At 34.8% G+C, this 21,753-nt stretch overlaps 2 protein-coding genes across 2 annotated transcripts; both read left to right on the forward strand.

Moving 5' to 3' along the window:
• Positions 1–3,810: 3,810 nt before the first annotated feature.
• Positions 3,811–6,868, forward strand: LOC123684223. Its single transcript, XM_045623398.1, has 2 exons — positions 3,811–3,963; positions 6,465–6,868. Exons 1-2 carry the CDS (start codon positions 3,811–3,813, stop codon positions 6,786–6,788), a joined length of 477 nt encoding a protein of 158 aa, XP_045479354.1. The 3' UTR covers positions 6,789–6,868.
• A 6,350-nt stretch (positions 6,869–13,218) lies between these two features.
• Positions 13,219–20,591, forward strand: LOC123685388 (WAG22 antigen-like). Its single transcript, XM_045625043.1, has 4 exons — positions 13,219–13,372; positions 14,873–15,415; positions 18,346–18,501; positions 20,153–20,591. Exons 1-4 carry the CDS (start codon positions 13,361–13,363, stop codon positions 20,459–20,461), a joined length of 1,020 nt encoding a protein of 339 aa, XP_045480999.1. The 5' UTR covers positions 13,219–13,360; the 3' UTR covers positions 20,462–20,591.
• Positions 20,592–21,753: the final 1,162 nt, after the last annotated feature.

A 21,753-nucleotide genomic window follows, 5' to 3' on the forward strand; every position in this document is an offset into this window, starting at 1 on the left:
TCTAAAAAAAACACCCTTTATATTGTCCGAAATGTGTCGACGAGTCATCGAAAATTACTCACAAGAAATGATTATTGTTCAGAATATTCAACCTCGCTCATCAAAATGAAAATATTCTCTATGATCTAATATCATGTTTGATATTCCATTCAAATGGAGATATATATCAACAAGCGTTGAAATAGTTGTATATCCACAAGATGATTTTTGAGCCTTATTAATACGGAACATCTAAATCAAATGTTCACTTGAGCGGAACAAAAGAGAATAACCAGTTAAACTTTAAATACAGTCACGCCTATTTCACGCTTGTTATTCTTTCAGAATTGCATTAACTATTTGAATTAATCAGATAATACTAAATTTCAGGATTAAAAGATTTGATTGACCAACCAATTAATTACTCTAGAAATCATTCAAAGATCAATCGTAATTATATTTATCGAGCCTGTGTTTCCATCATAAATATTTGAATTGGAATTTGATTCACCTAGATATTGTTTCTTCTTAATAACGGTAGGTTTTTTTCGAGGTATATAACTTCAAGTTGGCATTACTGTTCAAGATGGCGACCGATTCAACAGCTTTCAAGTGATTTATTCTCAGTTTGGTTTGGCAATTCATCATGAATAGACTCACGCCTGAACAACGCTTGCAAATAGTGTAATTTCATTTCGAAAATAATGGTTCTGTGCGGAATACGTATCGCGCACTACGTCCATTTTATCGTCGACAAAATCATCCATCAGAGCAGTTAATTCGATTAACCATGAAACGTTTTCGCACCACGTTTACTCTTATTGATAACTAGCATCCCCAGAGACGCCGTACGGTGTGTACAGAAGAAGCTATTGCTGCTGTAGAGCGTAGCATTGAGGAAGACCCGAATGAGTCTATCCGCCATCGAGCACAGGAAGTGGATCTGTGTCCATCCACTTTATGGAAGATTCTGCGGAAGGATCTTGGTTTACGTGCTTACAAAATCCAACTCGTGCAAGAATTGAAGCCAAACGATCATCAAGTAAGGCGTAGATTCGTCGAATTGGCTCAAAATGAGATTGCCGTTATTCCCGATTTTCATAAGCGAATTTTGTTTAGCGCTTAAGCGCACATCTGGTTGAATGGCTACGTCAACAAACAAAACTGCCGCATTTGGAGTGAAGCTAATCCTCAAGTGTATGTCGAAACACCGTTACATCCAGAAAAACTGACTGTTTGGTGCGCTTTATGGCCTATGGGTTGGTGGAATCATTGGTCCCTACTTCTTCAAAAACGACGATGGCCAGAACGTTACAGTCAATGGTGATCGGTATAGAGCCATGATCACTAACTTTTTCATTCCTGAATTGAACAACCATGATGTTCAGGAGCTGTGGTTCCAACAAGACGGCGCAACATGTCACACAGCTCGTGCCACAATCGATTTATTGAAAGACACGTTTGGTGACCACCTAATTTCACGTTTTGGACCTGTGAATTGGCCTCCAAGATCTTGTGATTTAACACCGCTAGACTACTTTCTGTGGAGCTATGTAAATTCATTGGTCTATGCGGATAAGCCACAAACCCTTGACCATTTGGAAGACAACATTCGCCGTGTTATTGCCGATATAAGGCCACAAATGTTGGAAAAAGTCATCGAAAATTGGACGTCCAGATTGGACTACATCCGAGCCAGTCGTGGCGGTCATATGCCAGAAGTCATATTTAAAATGTAATCCCACAAGATTATCCTGCGGATAAATGAAATTCATGTCAATCGAATAATCCATCGTTGTTTTATTGCAATTTAAATTTCTATAGCTCTAAAAAAAAACATGAATTGAATAATTTCTTCTGACAGCAGAGGAATCTGAAACATGGAGCTCTCCTTGGTAGTCTAATACTAATCACATTATAAATCAATTGAGCAAGACAATATAACATCATCTCCATTCATTCATGCCAACTACATGAATACGACTTATGAATAAACAACTACTATCATCGATTCATCTTTCTTGTGCAACGCTTCATTCACTACTGCTACCGCTCAATGAATATTCAAAATAGCCACTATAAGGTATCGATATAACGGTGAAGACAGTAGAATTGCTCAACGTCTTCAAACTAAGAAGAAATTCATAATGTGGCCAAATTAAATAAACAACTCCTTGTTGTTGGACGTATTCCTCAAAACCGCAACAAGTTACATCAGCTGATTGCGAATTGTACCATGACTGAAAATATTAAATGATTTACATCTAATGCGTTAGCCTTGTTTCATTTACATTTTTATCTCCATAGAAAACCGAAGTAGGCTAATGAAATTCGAGAAAAATCATAGAAGAATGTTCTGGAATCTGTAATATTTACAGATAGATATCTTCGTAACCGCATTTTGAATAGACTATGTTAAATAAAAATATGTTATATTATATGAATCATTCATTCAAATTTATTGTATTGTCTTGCAAGTAGGTTCCTGTCGGAATAATACACGTACGCCAATGAGAAACCCAACTATCAAAATATTTTCTGTCATGGAATATTAAAATCAGGCCAATTTTGAACATTATAAAGGGTGTTTTTTTTAGAGCTATAGAACTCCCAATCAGCCTCTTCCCAATGGATATGCTCTCTCGCAAAATCTAAACGCGCCCTTCGATGGGCTGGGGTAAGAGCTGGGCCTCTTGCCGCGACACGAGGCCTTAAATCATATTCTCTGAGGTGAATTCTTATTGTCTGAGTGCTAATTTGCACCCCATGAGTTTGCTCAAGCTGATTTTGAAGGAGGCGAGCGGTTGCAAACCGTTGTCTCAACCAAGAAACTCTCAAGTAACGTTCTTGAATGGCAGTTGTTACCAGTGGTCTACCCTGTCCTGGTCTTTGGACATTCATACCTGTCTCCCTGAATCGCTACAACATTCTGGAGACACTTGTATGGGAAACTCTAAACCTTTCTGCAATTCTTGTGTATGTCCACCCTTCTTCTCTCAAAACTACCGCTTGGGCACATTCCTCCTGGGTCAAATTGCGTGTTTCACGTTGCATAGCGATCGAGTGTAGGAAATCAAACGAAAGAAAAACTATTGATCACTAGAATTGATCGAGAACAACTGATTTCAGAATGGAGCCAATACATTCAAAATCTGATAATCTCATCTTTTTTATTCCTGCTGGGAAAAAACATCTGTATTGAAGAAAAACGTTGAAAGTGGATAACATATGCGTGCATAATTCTGATAAAAATAATTATCATTGAGAACACCTTCAGTTGTAGAATAAATTTGAGATTTCCGTGATATTGATTTTTTGCGCAGTGTCTTTTAGAATTTTGATCTTTTGCTAATAAATGGCATTTTTGTTAATTTTCGGCAATATGAGTACTTTAAATAAAAGCTGTATTCAAGATGAAGGCAAGACATCTGCGTCAATTTTTTCCACTTGAAAACAATGCAACAACGCCATTGAACGACAAATACAGAAGAACCAGAATCTCAAAGACGTCTACCAATTTCCTTCTTCTTCTAGCCGTGACTCAACCAGAAAATCACAAAACACCAAATAAGTCCGCATAAACAATACTCATCCATAATCTGATGCAAAAAACGATCTAGTTGCATTGCCAGATCCGAATTTTCTATCAGAAAAATCCTTGCATCCGTTCCTGCCATTGACACGCTTGGGCAAGCCCCTAACCCAATCCTGATAGACGATATCTCGGTTGTTCTGCCATAAATCTAGCAATTTTTTCCACGTTTTGAAATTGAGAATAGGTAACCTTGCATTGTACGGCCGACTTAGAGCACCATATACCACGCGTTCTTTATGCAGCTGATGAAAACCAGTTTATTTTTTCATCTTCTTGTGCAATTGAAGGATGACTCGGGGGAGGAAGCTGTATATAAGATCGGGGTGTTGAAGTTGAGAGTCATTCAGTACGATCTGAAGATATTTGAAACTACAAACATGTACCGCATTGTGAGTATTTTCATTTCTTCTTCTATGTATTTTATTATTCTTTTTTCTTTTTTTATTATTTTCATTTCTTTCATTTTTATTTTTCCTTTTTTATTATTTTATCTTTTCTTTCTTTACTCGTTATTTTTATTTTGTCTTCTTTTTCACTATTTTCTACGTTTTTGTAAAGGGTGTTTTTTTTTAGAGCTATAGAACTTTAAATTGCAATAAAACAACGATGGATTATTCGATTGGAATGAATTTTATTTATCAGCAGGATAATCTTGTGGCATTACATTTTAAATGTGATTTCTGGCATATGACCGTCACGGCTGGCTCGGATGTAGTCCAATCTGGACGTCCAATTTTCGATTACTTTTTCCAACATTTGTGGCCGTATATCGGCAATAACACGGCGAATGTTGTCTTCCAAATCGTCAAGGGTTTGTGGCTTAACCGCATAGACCAATGACTTTATAGCACCACAGAAAGTAGTCTAGCGGCTTTAAATCACAAGATCTTGGAGGCCAATTCTCAGGTCCAAAACGTGAAATTAGGCGGTCACCAAATGTGTCTTTCAATAAATCGATTGTGGCACGAGCTGTGTGACATGTTGCGTCGTCTTGTTGGAACCACAGCTCCTGGACATCATGGTTGTTCAATTCAGGAATGAAAAAGATAGTAATCATGGCTCTATACCGATCACCATTGACTATAACGTTCTGGCCATCATCGTTTTTGAAGAAGTATGGACCAATGATTCCACCAGCCCATAAAGCGCACCAAACAGTCAGTTTTTCTGGATGTAACGGTGTTTCGACATACACTTGAGGATAAGCTTCACTCCAAATTCGGCAGTTTTGTTCGTTGACGTAGCCATTCAACCAGAAGGGCGCTTCATCGCTAATGGACGTAGTGCGCGATACGTATTCCGCACAGAACCTTTATTTTCGAAATAAAATTGCACTATTTGTAAGCATTGTTCAGGCGTGAATCTATTCATGATGAATTGCCAAACCAAACTGAGAATAAATCACTTGACAGCTGTTAAATCGGTAAACAGTAATGCCAACTTAAAGTTATATATCTCGAAAAAAACACCCTATATATATCTCTCCAAATATCTATATATGGAAGAAAGAGGGCTGAAGAAGAAGAAGATATCTCAAGTAGATAAAATCATCACTCATACTAACAACGTGTACGTTTTTGGAAGAATATCATTTCGAACCATAGTTTGAGCTATCAATGAAAATCATCAACTCAAGCCCTTCAAAAATATCACCTTATTCAAATAAGAAGAAAAAGTATTTCCACGGAAAATACATGGTTATAGAAAAGGTAGAAGTATCACTTCTGCACTCATAGAGGCGCTAACTGAAATTATAGAGGCTAGAACTGTGGCGAATATGTGGATATGCTCAACTTTGACCTGAGCAAAGCATTCGATACTGTTACACATGAACTTCTACTGAAAAAAATTACACGCTTTGCTCACATTGCTATATTCGCATTTGAGCAGAAGAAAAGAGATGGTCGAGTGAAATGATATTTTTTCAGCAGAGCAGGGTGTGAAATATAGGGTTACTCAAGGATCCGCACTGGGGCCCATTCTTTTCTTTATTGACATCAATGACCTGATCACCTCAGGCTGTGACTTCTTATTCTTGTTCTGTGATGACACGTTGTGCATTCAAGTTGCAAAAAAATTCATTGGTGGGTCAAACTAGCTCTTAAGAGTTGAGAGATGGTTTTTTTGGTCGAATTCAGATGAAACAGCAAAATTGGAGATTGGGGGCTGGAAAAATCGAGCTTTTATGAAGTTCAAAGGGGTTGTGTATACAATAAATCGAATAAGGCTGTGCATGTTGATAATGTTTGTGGTGAAAAAATGAAGAAATGTGGTTCTGAAGATATGGCCAGGACAACATTTTTTGTAAATTTGCAGAGCATACTTTTATATGGTTTTTCTACTTCCGTGAGGAAATGCTTCAGATGCATCTAGAATTTTCATCCTACAAAAAAGCAATGCGTATTATGTATGGAAGTGGCAACTAGAATTTCATGTAGAGCATATTTCATAGATCATAAAATATTAAATTCTCCATGTTTTCTCATCCGAAAAATATGTATATCCCAAAGGAAATAGTATGCCAAGAAATGGAACTTACCACAGGTTCAACAGTCGATACAGGAACGATCTTCGCACTCCACTCCACAGGAAAAAAACACTCAAAATATTTATTGAATTACTGAGGCTTATATAAATAAAGGTTTTCAACAGGCTAATTAACCTACCGGGAAGGAACTTCAGGAGCAAAATAAATGAAATATTGGTGAAGGGTGCATTTTATTATTGAGAAGAATTTTTATGTTTAAACTTTTGGTATGATTATTATTCTGACGAACCATTTAATATTTTATGGTGAATAAATATTAGAATTATTGTTACTAAAAAAAAATACAGCCAAAAATTAAAAAAAAAAGATGTTATAATATAATGTTATCTAACATTTTTTTAGGTGATCTTCGCCTGCGCTCTTGCAGCTGCCACCGCTGCTCCAGGTCTCATCGGTGCCCCTCTAGCCTTGGGACCCGCTCCTCTAGCACTTTCTTCACCTCTGCTGACCAAAACTATCATTTCTGCACCTTCACCAATTGCCATTCAAGCTCCTCTATTGACCAGGACCGTGATTTCTTCTCCTCCAGCACTTGCCATCGCTCCCCAGCCAATTTTGACCAAATCCATTCTTGCAGGTCCAGCTGTGGCTTCTCTACCTCTTGGTCTCGGTTTGTCCAAGACCATCATTGGAGCTCCAGCTATTTCCGCAGGACACCTGTGGTAATTTTAGGTCTACTTATTTATTAAACTGATTGCTAGTCTGATTATACACGAAATGACAAAAATAAAGGAGATATTTTACTATTTTATGTTTCATTTTTCATGACGAATCTGACACTGTAGGAGGGAAAATAATTTCTGAAGTTGAACAAATGAAATATCAAATATCTATCTGGGTAAAGATTCTTTATGTAAAATAAGCGGAAAAGTTTAGAAAATAACGTTTTATATTCATACTTGAAGTTTTTTAGGATTCTTGATCAGAAACCGACGACTAATAAAATCAGTTTTGCCTTTTACCTCAATACTGACTTTATATCTTTTGTTGACTTATGAAAATAAGCAAAAATGAAAATCGAATATTTTACCTGCTATTGATTTAACTCCCACTCTTCAGTGGACAAAATGGACAAGTTTTCATTTTTTTTGTTAAGGATTAATTCTAAAAATTCAAGTAAAATGAAACAAGAATGTGGAAGAATCATTGAAATATCTCTAGAAATGAAAAAGTTATGGGACTTTGAAGTTGCGCTTGGAAGAATAATTTCATAGTACGTGTAAGTGGCGTGACGTCACACACTAAACGACTGGTATTCTCAGAGTGCTTACGAATTCATTGGTGTACAATCAATTGTGCCGTTCGTGTCGTGTTTTATTCGTTACACGATGGCTGAAATAACTTACTATATACATACATATAAATTACTTTTTTCTGTTTTTACTTTTTACTCCTCACATAAATATGTTTTGCCATTGATAGATTTCAACAACCAGTACTCAACTACAAACTGTTTATGAAACGTTTTTTAAATAAATCATCATTATAAGTTGAACCATGATGAAGCAAACTCAAAAGTAGACACCTATTTGAAAAGTTTAACTCCTTTTATTTCTGCACTGACATAAGATGGATTTGAAGAAAAAAACTCCATCACTGCGAATATATCTATTTTAGACAAATTGTCACTTTGTCCTTTCACGAAGCCTTCTTCCATTATGGTGACATAAAAACAAAACTCGAGTTAAAACTACACTGTACAACTACAAACGGCGCGAGAGCCTTGGCGCGGCTAAGTATTTAAACGTAATTTATGGTGTAGCGATCACAGGCAAGAGCCGTGACGTCACAGACCAAAGACGTTCCGCGCTAAAATACGTAAATTCAAATAATCTATTTCTCAGTCATTTATTGATGGATTTTCAAAATTTTTTCACTGATTTATCAGTTTTGCTCTATATTTTAATTCTATCGTGTCAAATATAGTATTATCAACATCACTAAACTAGTCCATTCGATCTGAACATTCAACACTTTTGAAGCTTTTGAATTTTCTATTTCAAAATTAACACCAAGGCGCACATAATGAATAATGAAAGGATTTCTATTATAATATCTTTATCATCGTAACGAGAAGAACATAATAGTATGATCAAGCAGAAATACGGATTAAAATATAGGGAAGCTTTCATTAAATCTTTAATACCGAGAATAACTTCAGATACACTTGAAGTTAATTGCATACTAGGCCAATAAACTCGTGATTGATTTGAACAGGTATGAAATAAATACAGTTGCACGTCCTTCATTTGTAAGTCAATCGAAGCAGATCAAGAAGAATTATAGACTTTCAGCAAATAAAAAGTGAAAATGAATAACAGATGCTCACAAGAAAAATTATTTCCGGTTCAATGAATTCCAGGAATGATGATTTTTGCAAACGATGGAATAACATATTGCATGTGATAATGATCTTGGTGAAAAAATCTATGACGATATTACCCTTCGAAAGAAGGATTTCAATAAAATAGGGCCCTAGAGTGAATTAAATCTTCCTTAAACGTGGTAATTATGTGTTAAATGTCAAATTTATATCTTATTCATTCACCAGAAAAAGGCGATATCCTTCTTGATAACAACTAATGACATAGCGCCATTCGAGACACTTCATCGTTATCAAGTTGGCATCGATATACAGGGTGATTCACCGGGATGGCCTATTATACGTTTATGGAAAACTTATTATAATTTTGAGCTGAAAATTGTCATATTGGGGTTTGAGACAATGCCTTTCTCACTAAAATATTTTTAGATCTCTACAACTTCCGGTTATACCGGAAACAGACTACTACTTCCTTATTTCAAAAGGCATACCCAGTATATTATTGCATCATTAGATACTTTTTTTATGGCAATTTTGGCAATATGCCATACCTTGGGTAAAAATTCAGCGGTTCATGAGTTATTGCGATTCTTATGAAAAAAAAGGTGGCGATGAGGACTCACATTTTTTCGAAAATTTCAGCAGAAAAAGCTTTTTTCGAAAAAAATTTTTTCTTTTTCGATTCCGCAAATACGTAGTATTATAACTCTGTTTTCGGCTTGGACCAAAAATGTAGAGGGTGTTTATAAGAGGATCATGAACTTGGACAATTCAAATTTATCAAAACTCAAGATTTTCAAACTAGAACCTACTTTTTTATTATTTCAGTCGATTCTACGTACAAAAATAGTGGGGGTTACTCAAGCAAACCCTATACCTAAAATGAATACTTCAAGAGTTATCGGGGAAGAACTTCAAATGAGGAAAAACCGCTATTTATAACTGTGTTAATAACTGTCTGTTACTTCCGGAAAACACAGAAAGAAACTGAAATTCGATGTTTGGATAACTAAATTTTACATTTCATGAATTTTAATTAATTTTTCATTGGGATTGTTGAGAAATCCATAAACCAATACAATTTTCAATAACGAATACTTCATTACAATTCTTGATATGTCAAATTTAGTTATGAAAACATCGAATTTTAGTTTCTTTCTGTGTTTTTCGGAAATCACAAACTACTCCACACAGTTAAAATAGCGGTTTTTCCTCATTTAAAGTTCTTCCTCGATAACTCTTAAAGTATTCATTTTAGGTACAGGGTTTGCTTAAGTTACCCCAACTATTTTTGGACGTAGCATAGACTGAAATAATAAATAATATAGGTTCTAATTTGAAAATCTTGAGCTTTGATGAATTTGAGTTGTCGAAGTTCATGATCCTCTTATAAACACCCTGTACTTTTTGGGCCTAAACCGCAAACAGTCTTATAATACTACGTATATGCGAAATCGAAAAAAAAAATTTTTTTTGGAAAAAGCTCTTTCTGCGGTAATATTCAAAAAAATGTGAGTCCTCATCGCAACCTTTTTTTTCATAAGAATCCCAATAACTCATGAACCGTTGAGTTTTTCCTAAGATTGCCGAAATTGCCATCAAAAAAGCTATCTAATGATGCAATAATATACTGGGTGTGCCATTTGAAATAAGGAAGTAGAAGTCTGTTTACGGTATAACCGGAAGTTGTAGAGATCTGAAAATATTTTAGGGAGAAAGATCGTTGTCTCAAACCCCGATATGCAAAATTTTAGCTCAAAATTATGATTAGTTTTCCATAAACGTCTAATAGGCCATCCCGGTGAATCACCCTGTATTAGTTCCATTGAAAACTAATTATCAACAATGCCTAAAATCGCTTGAGCAAGTTAAAATATTTGATTAATACGTAACAAGTACCAACTAACATGGAAAACATACCTATTTTCTATTTATCCTTTTTTTTTAATTCAAATTGAGGATCTTCATAAATGTTAAGGTTTCACAACCTGGGATTTTAGTGCACAACAACGAAATTTTCGTGAATATCCTATTTCCCTTCCTGATTCCATGATTAAGAAATTATGAATCTGAATTTTCATACTAAAAATTTTTTTGGAAGCCCTATATGAAATATATAAAATTTCAGCCTAATAATTTCTGATATGCCAAACATCTGATCGTACTTTTTTTAAAATTTCTTTTAATCTCGCATTCCTCTTCTTCCAACTAATATCCAAATCACTTAAACCTAGTTGAAATAAAGGAGACACCCACCACCAGATTAATATTCCATAATTGGGAGACTCATAATAACAACTGGTACATATTCATCAAGTCACATTTGCAAGGCAAAACGCACTTGAATTGATATAATTTACAATGCGAACGTTACTGTAAGAACTAGGATTTAGTCATTAACAGTCTACCATACTCCATATTAATCTGTAATAGCGGTTTCGATTTTATTGTTGGCGGTAAAATTAAAATCGCCTAGTCATACAGGATATGCACTGAAAGATAGTGTTTCTACGCTGATGAAAAAAATGCAGAATATTGATGTAGTTTTGCAATTATGAGATAATTTCATGAGAGAAAAATGGATATCAAGGTCGATTGTTCTGAATGACTAATCAAATTGTATCAAATTGCAATGGGGTGTGTTCGATAAAGCCAGAGAAGAATAGTATGCTGAGCGATTTCTTGAATATTCATATGAGTACATCTCAAAATTCAAGACTGTTATTAATTTTCAGAGCTGAATGCAAGATTTGAGTTGAAAGTCATTTATGCTGTCATGAAGGTATTGTTTACATTTAAAAGACAAAACTGCCAAATTTGTAGCTCAGAAAATCTATAAATATTCATGAAAAAAAAATTCATCCAAAACGAGTTACTGTTTTGTGTGCTGAATTTTTCTGAATTCTATATTATTATTAGGCTTCATTAGAACAACATTCTGAAATTATTTGGATATACACAGGTGGTACCAAAAAAATTTGAATGACCAAACATATGTTTTTCCTATGGAACACCATGTTTTTATTGAATTTTCACATTGTTCAGAATGAATAAAACCAAGGTTATTCGAAGTTAAATATCTACGGAACCTACCGTTTTTGAGATATTTCGATTTTTCATAAATTGGAGGGTTTTTTGGAAAAACCAAATAACTTTGAAATGAATAAATTTATTCGAGTGAGATTGTAAAAGTGAATACTAGAAAAAGGGATGACTTTTTGGTAATTATTGAGAACTCAGTAGGGTGTTCAAAAGGAAACGATGCATTGATGACTTATTCAAACGTTAATATTGGGCTCATTTCAAATGGCATACCTTGTATTTTATTTTTTATTAGGTAGCAAATTATATTAACTTCGAAAAATTTTCAATCGAATGAGAAAATTCCATGCCATTTGGTATAGGTAAGCCCATTATTAACCTTTATTATTTTGAGAACTCTACTGGATGTTCAAATTATCAAAAATCAGTACTTACCTTCGTTCTTCTAGGCTTCATTTCTAAAATCTCATTCAAATAAATTCATTCAGAAGTTATAAGGTTTTTCTATATTGCCAATTCATAAAACAATATCTCAAAAACGGTAGGTTTTGATTTGGTATCAATTTGGGTTCATTCATTCCATGCAATCTGAAAATTCAATGAAAAACGGGGTGTTCCATAAGAAAAAACATGTTTGGTCATTCACACTATTTTGGTACCATCCTGTGTATACCTAAACAATTTCAAAATGTTGCTCTATGAACCCTAATGATACTGTATCGAAAAAATTCCGAAAATTTCAGAGTTTAACCGTAGGAGCTTTCACAGATTCTCATAACCGACATTAAAGCTCAAGATGAAAAAAAACATTAATCAATCTAAACATCATCGAAGGATCAGAAAAGTTCAAAGAGTAAAAGGGAGGTATAAAATGAGTAATTTTTCAAAAGTTGTGTTAGAATCGAAGTCAAGTTACAGCAAATAGATCAATATAAATCAGTATGACAAACATTATCGTGGGTATTATTAAAATTGGTTCAAAAGGGTTGTTCAAAAGAAGAAGAAAATCATTTATTATATTATTGTTATATTTATTTTGATAGGAATTTTGAAATTTAGACATTGAAGTGTATGAATACTAAATGAAGGGAATATTTGTACCTAACTATGAGAATCAATTGGAATCAAATTTGTATTGATTACAGATTTTTATATTTCCCAAATCAATTATGCCAGCTGAATTTTTTGCAGTATAAACATAAATCATGAAATTGAATTAATAAGACGGGAATATATGAACAAGTGGATTCACCATTATTCCAGATTCGTTCTTACATATATTTTATCTTGAAGTTCCAAAAATAAATTATATGGTGACTTTATAACCAGTAGTCTTTTCCATAAAATATATCCGATTAAAAAACTTACATCTCCAATCCTTTCAATCTTTCAAAATCCTTTTTCAGCTGAAAAAAAACGAAAAAACAACACGAAGAAAAAAAAGGAAAACTTCAAACCCAAAAATCTAAAGCGATCATCTTCGAACTTCCAAACATAAAGCTCTACACCGCCTCAAGTACCACTGACCGACAGCATTGCACCTTGTTATTGTAGGCGTAATAATTAATAAATCTGAATGCATGAATAATAACTTGCGATCTGATTCCTAGATATGTGGAAACAATTTCGTTCTGATAGATAGATACAGAGTAATTTTAATAAATGCTATAAAAATCATGAAAATGGACAAGGCGAGGCGTACACGTTCGTGAATGGAGGTTGGGGTACCCCGACCTTAAGGTCGCTGCATTTTTGTTTAGACAGTAATGCAATGTTAATTGAAGGACAAACGCAAATCTGCTAATGTATATAAATCGAAGGGTTAGAGGAAGTCTGTACTCATTGTGTCTACAAGTCTCAGTACTAGTACAACATGAACGCTTTGGTAAGTCAAAAAGTCTTATAAGTTAGGTTAGGTGAGGTTAGGTTCAACGCCGGGGCTGATAACAAAAAGTGATACGAATTTTGATTTGTTTTTCGTTAATTTTGCTCTGTGATTCCGGTAATGGAATATTGTACCTATATTCTTGAATGAAGGTACCAGAATTCACACAGCCATTAGATAAATAGGTGAAATATTGAGTTTTATATCAATAAAGAAGCTTTGAAATTTTTAAAGAGGGCTAAAAATGTTTTCTCTAGGTTTAATATTCTAGTCATCTATAAAAACAGATATATTCCATTCTTCAAATCTGCTTAGCATATCTCGAATAAAAGATTGTCACAATCTGATAAAAATGAATACCTAATCATTCGTTCAGCATGTAGAAATAATGTCATTCAATTGGTTGTATAATGAAGGCACATTTGCAAGAATTACATTATTGATAATAAGACGTTTATCATAATTGAGTTTCGAATACAATTGAATCTATCGTTATTAGAGTAGGTGATTTGTATCCGATGTGCCAATAGGTCTTTCGAAAATTCCATTTACATTGCAAAATTCATCGAACCACATTTGTATGCATTATTAATCACACAATAAACTAGAAATAAAAATATTAATATCTGGAAAAAAAGCGTTTGTTGCGCTTTATGAGCTGGGGGAATCATTGGTCCTTACTTCTTCAAAAACGATGATGGCCAGAACGTTACAGTCAATGGTGATCGTATAGAGCCATGATTACTAATTTTTTCATTCCTGAATTGAACAACAATGATGTCCAGGAGCTGTGGTTCCAACAAGACGGCGCAACATGTCACACAGCTCGTGCCACATTCGATTTATTGAAAGACACGTTTAGTGACCGCCTAATTTCACGTTTTGGACCTGTGAATTGGCCTCCAAGATCTTGTGATTTAACACCGCTAGACTACTTTCTGTGAGGCTATGTAAAGTCGTTGGTCTATGCGGATAAGCCACAAAGCCTTAACCATTTGGAAGACAACATTCGCCGTGTTATTGCCGATATACGGCCACAAATGTTGGAAAACGTCATCGAAAATTGGACGTCCAGATTGGACTACATCCGAGCCAGCCGTGGCGGTCATATGCCAGAAATCATATTTAAAATGTAACGCCACAAGATGATCTTGCGGATAAATAAAATTCATGTCAATCGAATAATCCATCGTTGTTTTATTGCAATTTAAAGTTCTATAGCTCTAAAAAAAACACCCTTTACAATGCTTAAAGTGCAAACATATTTCTGACTTCAACATGAAAATATATTTTTTCTAATTCTGGTAACTTTCCCCGAGAGTCCAAGGTGGCGTAAGAACACAGTAACAAAGCCTACACATAACAGCCTATTCTATATAATTAAAATAATGTTATCCCCTCAACTTCTCAACCTACCTCAGCCTATTTTAGACCAACTCAACCTATTTTAGACCATTCAATCACTTCTATGAATTCAACCCCTTTTTTCTCAATTTTCAGATCGTAGCAGCCCTCGCCATCTTGGCTACCGCCTCAGCCGCACCTTCTGGTCACGGAATAGGCGCAGTAGTGGCTGGACCTTCAGGAATCGTCACCGGACTTGGACCAATCGGACCTGCTGGTCACGGTCTTGGCCTTGGCTATGGATTGGGTCTTGGACACGGCGTAGCCGTAGGCGCCCCAGCTGCCGTCATCGCCGGTCCAGTCGCTCACGGAGCCGTCGTTGCCGGACCTGGACTAGGTCTAGGACTTGGAGGACTAGGACTTGGAGGACTTGGACTTGCTCATGGAGGACTTGGACTCGCTCATGGAGGACTCGGACTCGTATCTCACGGTGTTGGAGCCATCACCGCTGGAGGTGGCGCCATCTCCGCCACTGGACACGGAGCTGCCGTCAGAGGACCACCAACTGCCCCAGTTGTAGTTGAAGGACCATCCGGTAGGGTCGCTGCTGATGGTCTTTGGGGACCTACCGCTAACATTGGAGGTCATGGTGCTCTTGGAGCTGTTGGTCATATTGGCTACGGTCATGGCCATGGATGGTAAACGTACACCGCTAACGGGAATTGGTGTGCCATAGCTCAGGGTTTCTCGGGAAATAGTTTTATATTTTCGCTTTTGTCTTGAGTGTGGTCGCCAAGAGATTCTTCTCTCTTTTTTTCATACCCACTGCCCCACCAATGACTACGACTATGTACATTTTTCATGCTCATATTTATGTATAATTTATGAAAAACAATGTTTAATAAATGATGATGAATTGAAAGTTTTTTTTTTTAATATTGCTTCAACTTTTATTATTCTTCATAAATATGACAACAAAAAATAAAATCATGAGACAATAGGAACATATTATATTGTCCAGACAACATGGTCCAGAGACAAAATTTTGTTTTAAATCCGAACAACAGAATATGAAGATTAAATCCAGTTTCTCAAAATAAGCTGCTGAAACAGCACCAGACGATGCTGAATGCTGTTTGATTTTCTTCACATATCATTCAACCAAATCTCGTTGTTCCAGAAAATCTATAAAAAATGTTTTCGCTTCATTATTTCCAAGGACAAAATTTTGATATCGATTGACCAAAAGAAATTTCAAACGTCATGTGTCTTTTCCAATATCGATTCTACAATCTGAAAAGGTAGATTGTTCTGAATGACTGATCAATTGGTATCGAATTGTAGAGGGGCTTGTTGAAAAAAGCAAGAGTAGAATAACATGATGAACGAATAAAAATTCTTGAATATGATTCACATGAGTTAATCTCAAAATTCAAGAAAATTATCGATTTTCAGTGGTGATTATAGTTAAACGTCATAAAGGCAATGCTTTCATTTGAAAAGCTCATTTGGAGTATAGAAAATCTATAAATATTTACGAGAAAGAAATTAATCCAAAATTAATTGTTGTATTTCAAATCTGAAAAGATCGAGGAGGAATTGGAATAGCAGACAAAATTTTATACATCTATAGCTCCCATAGATTCTAAATATCGAATAAATATATCGATATAAAGAAATATATCGATATGTAGAAAAAACCATTTATCTATACAGCTAATTCCAACAGGATCGCAAAAATTCAGGAAAAAAATTTAAAATCCAAAAATAAGGAGAGCATAGGGTAGGTACCTATAATATAAGTAATTTTTCAAAGGTAATGAGAAAATCGATGTCAAGTTACAGAAATTTCCAACGTCATGTGACTTTTCCAATATTGGAAAATCGAATGGAAATTTCTTCCTTAAATTTTTCTAGAGAACTATATTAGATCTATCTATAGCTGAATAGTACGAATACATAATGAGGAATTTCAAAGTCTGAGTAATGAGGATCGAATTAAAATAAGTGATATACTTCAGAACATATATAATCGTGACATTCAAGGGCAGTATCTGAAATTCACTATATGAAACTTCCCTGAATTGGCTAAGATTTTGAGTGAATAAAATGCCGTTTAAGACCTTTTAAGGACCAAATCTACTCAATATTTAAGGAATTATTTGATGGATTTGGTCCTAACTTGATGAAAATACATTATCAATTGAGCCTAAACAATTCCCACATTAATATGGGTAAATGAATTTTGTTCAATTTAATTTAAGGAATTAAAGTTATCTGAAATTTTACTTTTCAATAACAACATACCGATTCAATCTAATTGAAACTTATACTTACATAAAAAAAATTGAAAAATAGGAAAATAAAAAAATTTTAAAATATCATTAAAGTTCTACGCCCATGTAATGAGTCAATATCTAACTTTATGAATAATCATTGACCGACATTTTGTGAATCCGTTAATTCCAAAGTTGCAGATTTGCACAAAATAAAATTTGCATTTGGGTGTAGAATAGGTATTTCAAAGCAAAAGCAGAATTTCATGTTGATCGCGTGGTCTGAACCATATTAATTTCAAGAAAAATATCAAAAAAAAAATTACCAATATTTCCGTTATCACAAAACCGACATAATCGAAATCTTAGCTGTTGATTTGAAATAACAATTTACAGCTACGTGCAAGATTTCATGCTAATCATATCATCAAAACCATAGAATATTAAAAAAGAGTAATAGAAAATAATATTCTGCGTTAATATTATTATTAACAATTTAAAGCTTCGTGTTGAATTTCTTGTTTATAGCATCTTCAGAACCATAGAAAATTCAAGCAGAATATGAAAAAAACCATTAGGTTTTTTTCTGAAATATTAATTTCAGTGAAAACAGATCCAACACAGTTAAAATTTCACTTGTATATATAGAAACAATTATAAGCTTCATACAAAATGTTGTGTTCATAGTGGCGTTACAACCATAGAAAGTTTTAGCTCAATATCGAATCAAATAACGAAGAAAGCATTGATGTGAGATCATGAGCTTTTAAGCGTTCGTTCATGCATACTCCAAAGTAACCTTTGGAGACAACATATTGTGTATATCACTATATACAGTTCTTTGATTCTGTAATCTCCAAGGGTGCAATTGGCACATAAATAATAGAGCGCTCAAAGCTCATGACTTCACGTCTCTGCTTTTCTCATTATTCGATTAATCAATAAAGCGTCACTTTAATACCTCAACGTTAAAATGATTAATTAATCATGAAAATTCGTAGGAATATATTCAAATCAAATGTCAGTTAAACATTTAACAGGTGAATGGAGTAAAAAGACATCACATTTCAAATTGAGTATCTACAATTCAACAATTTCGAATCTATAGATGAACTTATCCAACAAAATGCTGTAAGGAATATCAGAAAATATTGAGATATATGTAAGGTATATTGATTTATTTTTTCAATGACCCACAACTTGTACTTACCCACAATGACTACACTCGGGAACTTAGCACAAGGAGACAATTCCATTTTTATCAATTCACCATCTGGTTAATAAAAAGAATATATCCTTATATTATGCATACCTATAATTAATCGTCACTTATTGGTATGATAATATCTATAACATAACTCCATTTTTCTAGGCCCAACCTTTTTCACTTGTAATCTGAAACACTTTCATACAAGGACAATGTATGTACTGATTTTCCTATATAAAGAAAGAAAAACGTTGGAAAGTATCATTCTTGTAATTATCTTTCAACCCATCATGAAACTACTGGTAAGACTTTTTGAATCTCTGTAAGATATCAGATTATTGTCATTTGTGAAGAATATTATGTTGAGTGATTGCCAATTAGTCAATCTATATTCTCATCATCATGCTTTACCACGTATTTTTCATTATTTTTGTGTTTTTAATTGGTATCTGAATTCATCTATTATTCTGGTATTTATTAAATATACACACAGGCAAAATAAGAGAAACACACAAAATCTCAACAAAGTTTGTAGTTCATTTCCTCTTGAATCCTTTGGCCGATTTCAGATTTTTTTTTTTGAATTCTAGCTTGAATAATGGGGTACATTCCTATTCAGATTCCACCATCAGTTACATTGTTTTTTTATATTCTTATATAGAAAAACGAAGTAACTGAGAACGGAATCTCAACAGTTATGTTCCCCAGAGATCAAGCTACATTATAAATAACAATCAAAAATCGGCATAAGGGTTCAAGAAAAAATGAACTACATACTGAGATTTTGCCTCTTTTGCTTATTTTTCTGGTGTGGATATCAGCCGTCACGAATTGTAAGGGGTGTTTTTTTTTGAGCTATAGAACTTTAAATTGCAATAACACAACGATGGGTTATTCGATTGACATGAATTGTATTTATCCCCAAGATAATCTTGGGGCATTACATTTTAAATATGATTTCTGGCATATGACCGCCACGGCTGGCTCGGATGTAGTCCAATCTGGACGTCCAATTTTCGATGACTTTTTCCAACATTTGTGGCCGTATATCGGCAATAACACGGCGAATGTTGTCTTCCAAATGGTCAAGGGTTTGTGGCTTATCCGCATAGACCAATGACTTTACATAGCCCCACAGAAAGTAGTCTAGCGGTGTTAAATCACAAGATTTTGGAGGCCAATTCACAGGTCCAAAACGTGTAATTAGGCGGTCACCGAACATGTCTTTCAATAAATCGATTGTGGCAGTAGCTGTGTGACATGTTGCGCCGTCTTGTTGGAACCACAGCTCCCGGACATCATGGTTGTTCAATTCAGGAATGAAAAAGTAAGTAATCATGGCTCTATACCGATCACCATTGACTGTAACGTTCTGGCCATCATCGTTTTTGAAGAAGTACGGACCAATGATTCCACCAGCCCATAAAGCGCACCAAACAGTCAGTTTTTCTGGATGTAACGGTGTTTCGACATACACTTAAGGATTAGCTTCACTCCAAATGCGACAGTTTTGTTTGTTGACGTAGCCATTCAACCAGAAGTGCGCTTCATCGCTAAACAAAATAAAATGGACGTAGTGCACGGTGCGTATTCCGCACAGAACCATTATTTTCGAAATGAAATTGCACTATTTGCAAGCGTTGTTCAGGCGTGAGTCTACTCATGATGAATTGCCAAACCAAACTGAAAACAAATCACTTGACAACTGTTAAATCGGTCGCCATCTTGAACAGTAATGCCCACTTAAAGTTATATACCTCGAAAAAAAACAGCCGTTACATTTGTGTAAATACTGATATAAGTTATGTTGCCACTTCAGGTTGTAAATAATACCCTTAATTTAAAAGAAGAAAAAAGGAGTTAAATAGAAAAAAGAAAGAAAAAGTAAACATATGAAGATTATCATATCAATAAGATGAAAATGAAAAACTCATTTACAATTTCTCTTTGCAGTTCGTTGCTCTTTTCGCCAGCTTGGCCACCCTCAGCTACGGCTCCATCCACGGAGCCTTGGTAGGACCTTCAGGAATTGTTACAGCAGCTGGAGCCATCGGGCCTGTAGGCAACAGTCTTGCTTGGGGTCATGGAGCTTGGGGCTTGGGAGGTCTTGGATGGGCTGGTCATGGAGGTGCTGCAGTCATTGGACCTGCCGCAGCTCCTGCTGTAGTTGCAGGACCTGCAGGAACTATTGCCACCTCTGGAGTTTGGGGTCATGGACTTGGTCATGGACTTTGGGGTCATGGAGTTTGGGGACGTAAATGAAGGAAGTGAGGATTATGATACCACCGATTGATGTTCGATTGAATGTCAAATACAGTTTTCGAACTAGTATTTTTTGTTGTATTATAGGAGGAATTATTTGTCAATAAAACTTGATGAGCATCCATGAAAATTTTTTCTCTTTTTCTTTCCAATTCGAATTTTGTTTGTATGTTCCGGTAGAGGTAGAGATGTCAACTTTAAAAGAAATATTGTCTTGAAATAGATGAAAAAAAAATTGTGTTTCAAATATTCTCAAACGGTCTGAAAGTTTTTGTACAACAAAAACTGATTTTACATAAAGTTCTTAAGATGTCTAAAAATACTGGTGTATCCACTAATTTAATTGAAGACATTCCAAGCGACGCAAACCCGATTCCCTAACTTCCTTTTTCTGCTATAGGTGGCACTATAGTATAAAGAACCGACCATATATCTATATGGAAGTGACAGCGAACTTTGATGTGAGCGCCTCAAGAAATGCGGCGGAAATCGCCTGAAGCTTATCCAATCTCATTCAGATCCAAAACGATAAGATTTTAAACTTTTTCAAAAATTGGTGGGTATCATTATTTAAAGAGGTCTTATTCTAAATTTAAACTATTCGTAGTTAGCTGAAGTCTTACAGTTTTCAATTCAAGAATATATTGCGAATGAAGAGGCAAAATAAAGCAAATTAGTTAATATTTTTACATAGAATAAGAGTTTTTTTTCTTCATATGATGTAATTGAATGTACAGGGCTGAAGGACTTAGGTCGATGGCCTCTGACTGTGGTCAATAAAGTGCAGTTATTTTTAATAGTTAATATTCCAATCTCGAATGAACTGTCGAATAAAATCGTCAGATCTGCCGTTCTGAACTATTCATTTTGTTGCCAGAATCTCAAAAGTCGACTCAAATATCACAACAAAGTTGAGATAATATGTCGAGTCAGGGGGGCCCGAGTAATTTTAGCTCCTGAAGCAAAAGAACCCTGCTGAAAAAGCATCAATAACATCATGACAACAAATAGGTTCGAAGCTCCTACCATTTTTGTTTCATCTAACCTCTTTACTAATCTCTTCTTTCCAAATTCGTTTCTACTGGGTTTCTTTCTTTTTTTGACATTTTTACTTATTATTTAGATATTATTAGATATTTATAATACAAGTGCAGAAGTTATTGATATTCTTCCAAGAGTTCAAAATGAACGATTGGTAGAATGAGCCTTCTGTGCGTGTTTTAAACATTATTTTTTTCCGAATTGACTGCCTTTTTATTGAAATTAACGGAAATTTCCATGAATATCTATTA

Source organism: Harmonia axyridis, chromosome 7 (assembly GCF_914767665.1).
Source record: "Harmonia axyridis chromosome 7, icHarAxyr1.1, whole genome shotgun sequence".
In the NCBI taxonomy this organism is placed as follows: Eukaryota; Metazoa; Arthropoda; class Insecta; order Coleoptera; family Coccinellidae; genus Harmonia; species Harmonia axyridis.

Excerpts from the sequence above, each read along its gene's own strand:
- LOC123684223 (XM_045623398.1), top strand. The coding sequence starts at position 3,811 with ATGCAGCTGATGAAAACCAGTTTATTTTTTCATCTTCTTGTGCAATTG. Across the intron at positions 3,964-6,464 it reads CTACAAACATGTACCGCATT|GTGATCTTCGCCTGCGCTCT; the intron begins GTGAGTATTTTC and ends ACATTTTTTTAG.
- LOC123685388 (XM_045625043.1), top strand. Across the intron at positions 15,416-18,345 it reads ACGGTCATGGCCATGGATGG|CATAACTCCATTTTTCTAGG; the intron begins TAAACGTACACC and ends TAATATCTATAA. Across the intron at positions 18,502-20,152 it reads AACCCATCATGAAACTACTG|TTCGTTGCTCTTTTCGCCAG; the intron begins GTAAGACTTTTT and ends TTCTCTTTGCAG.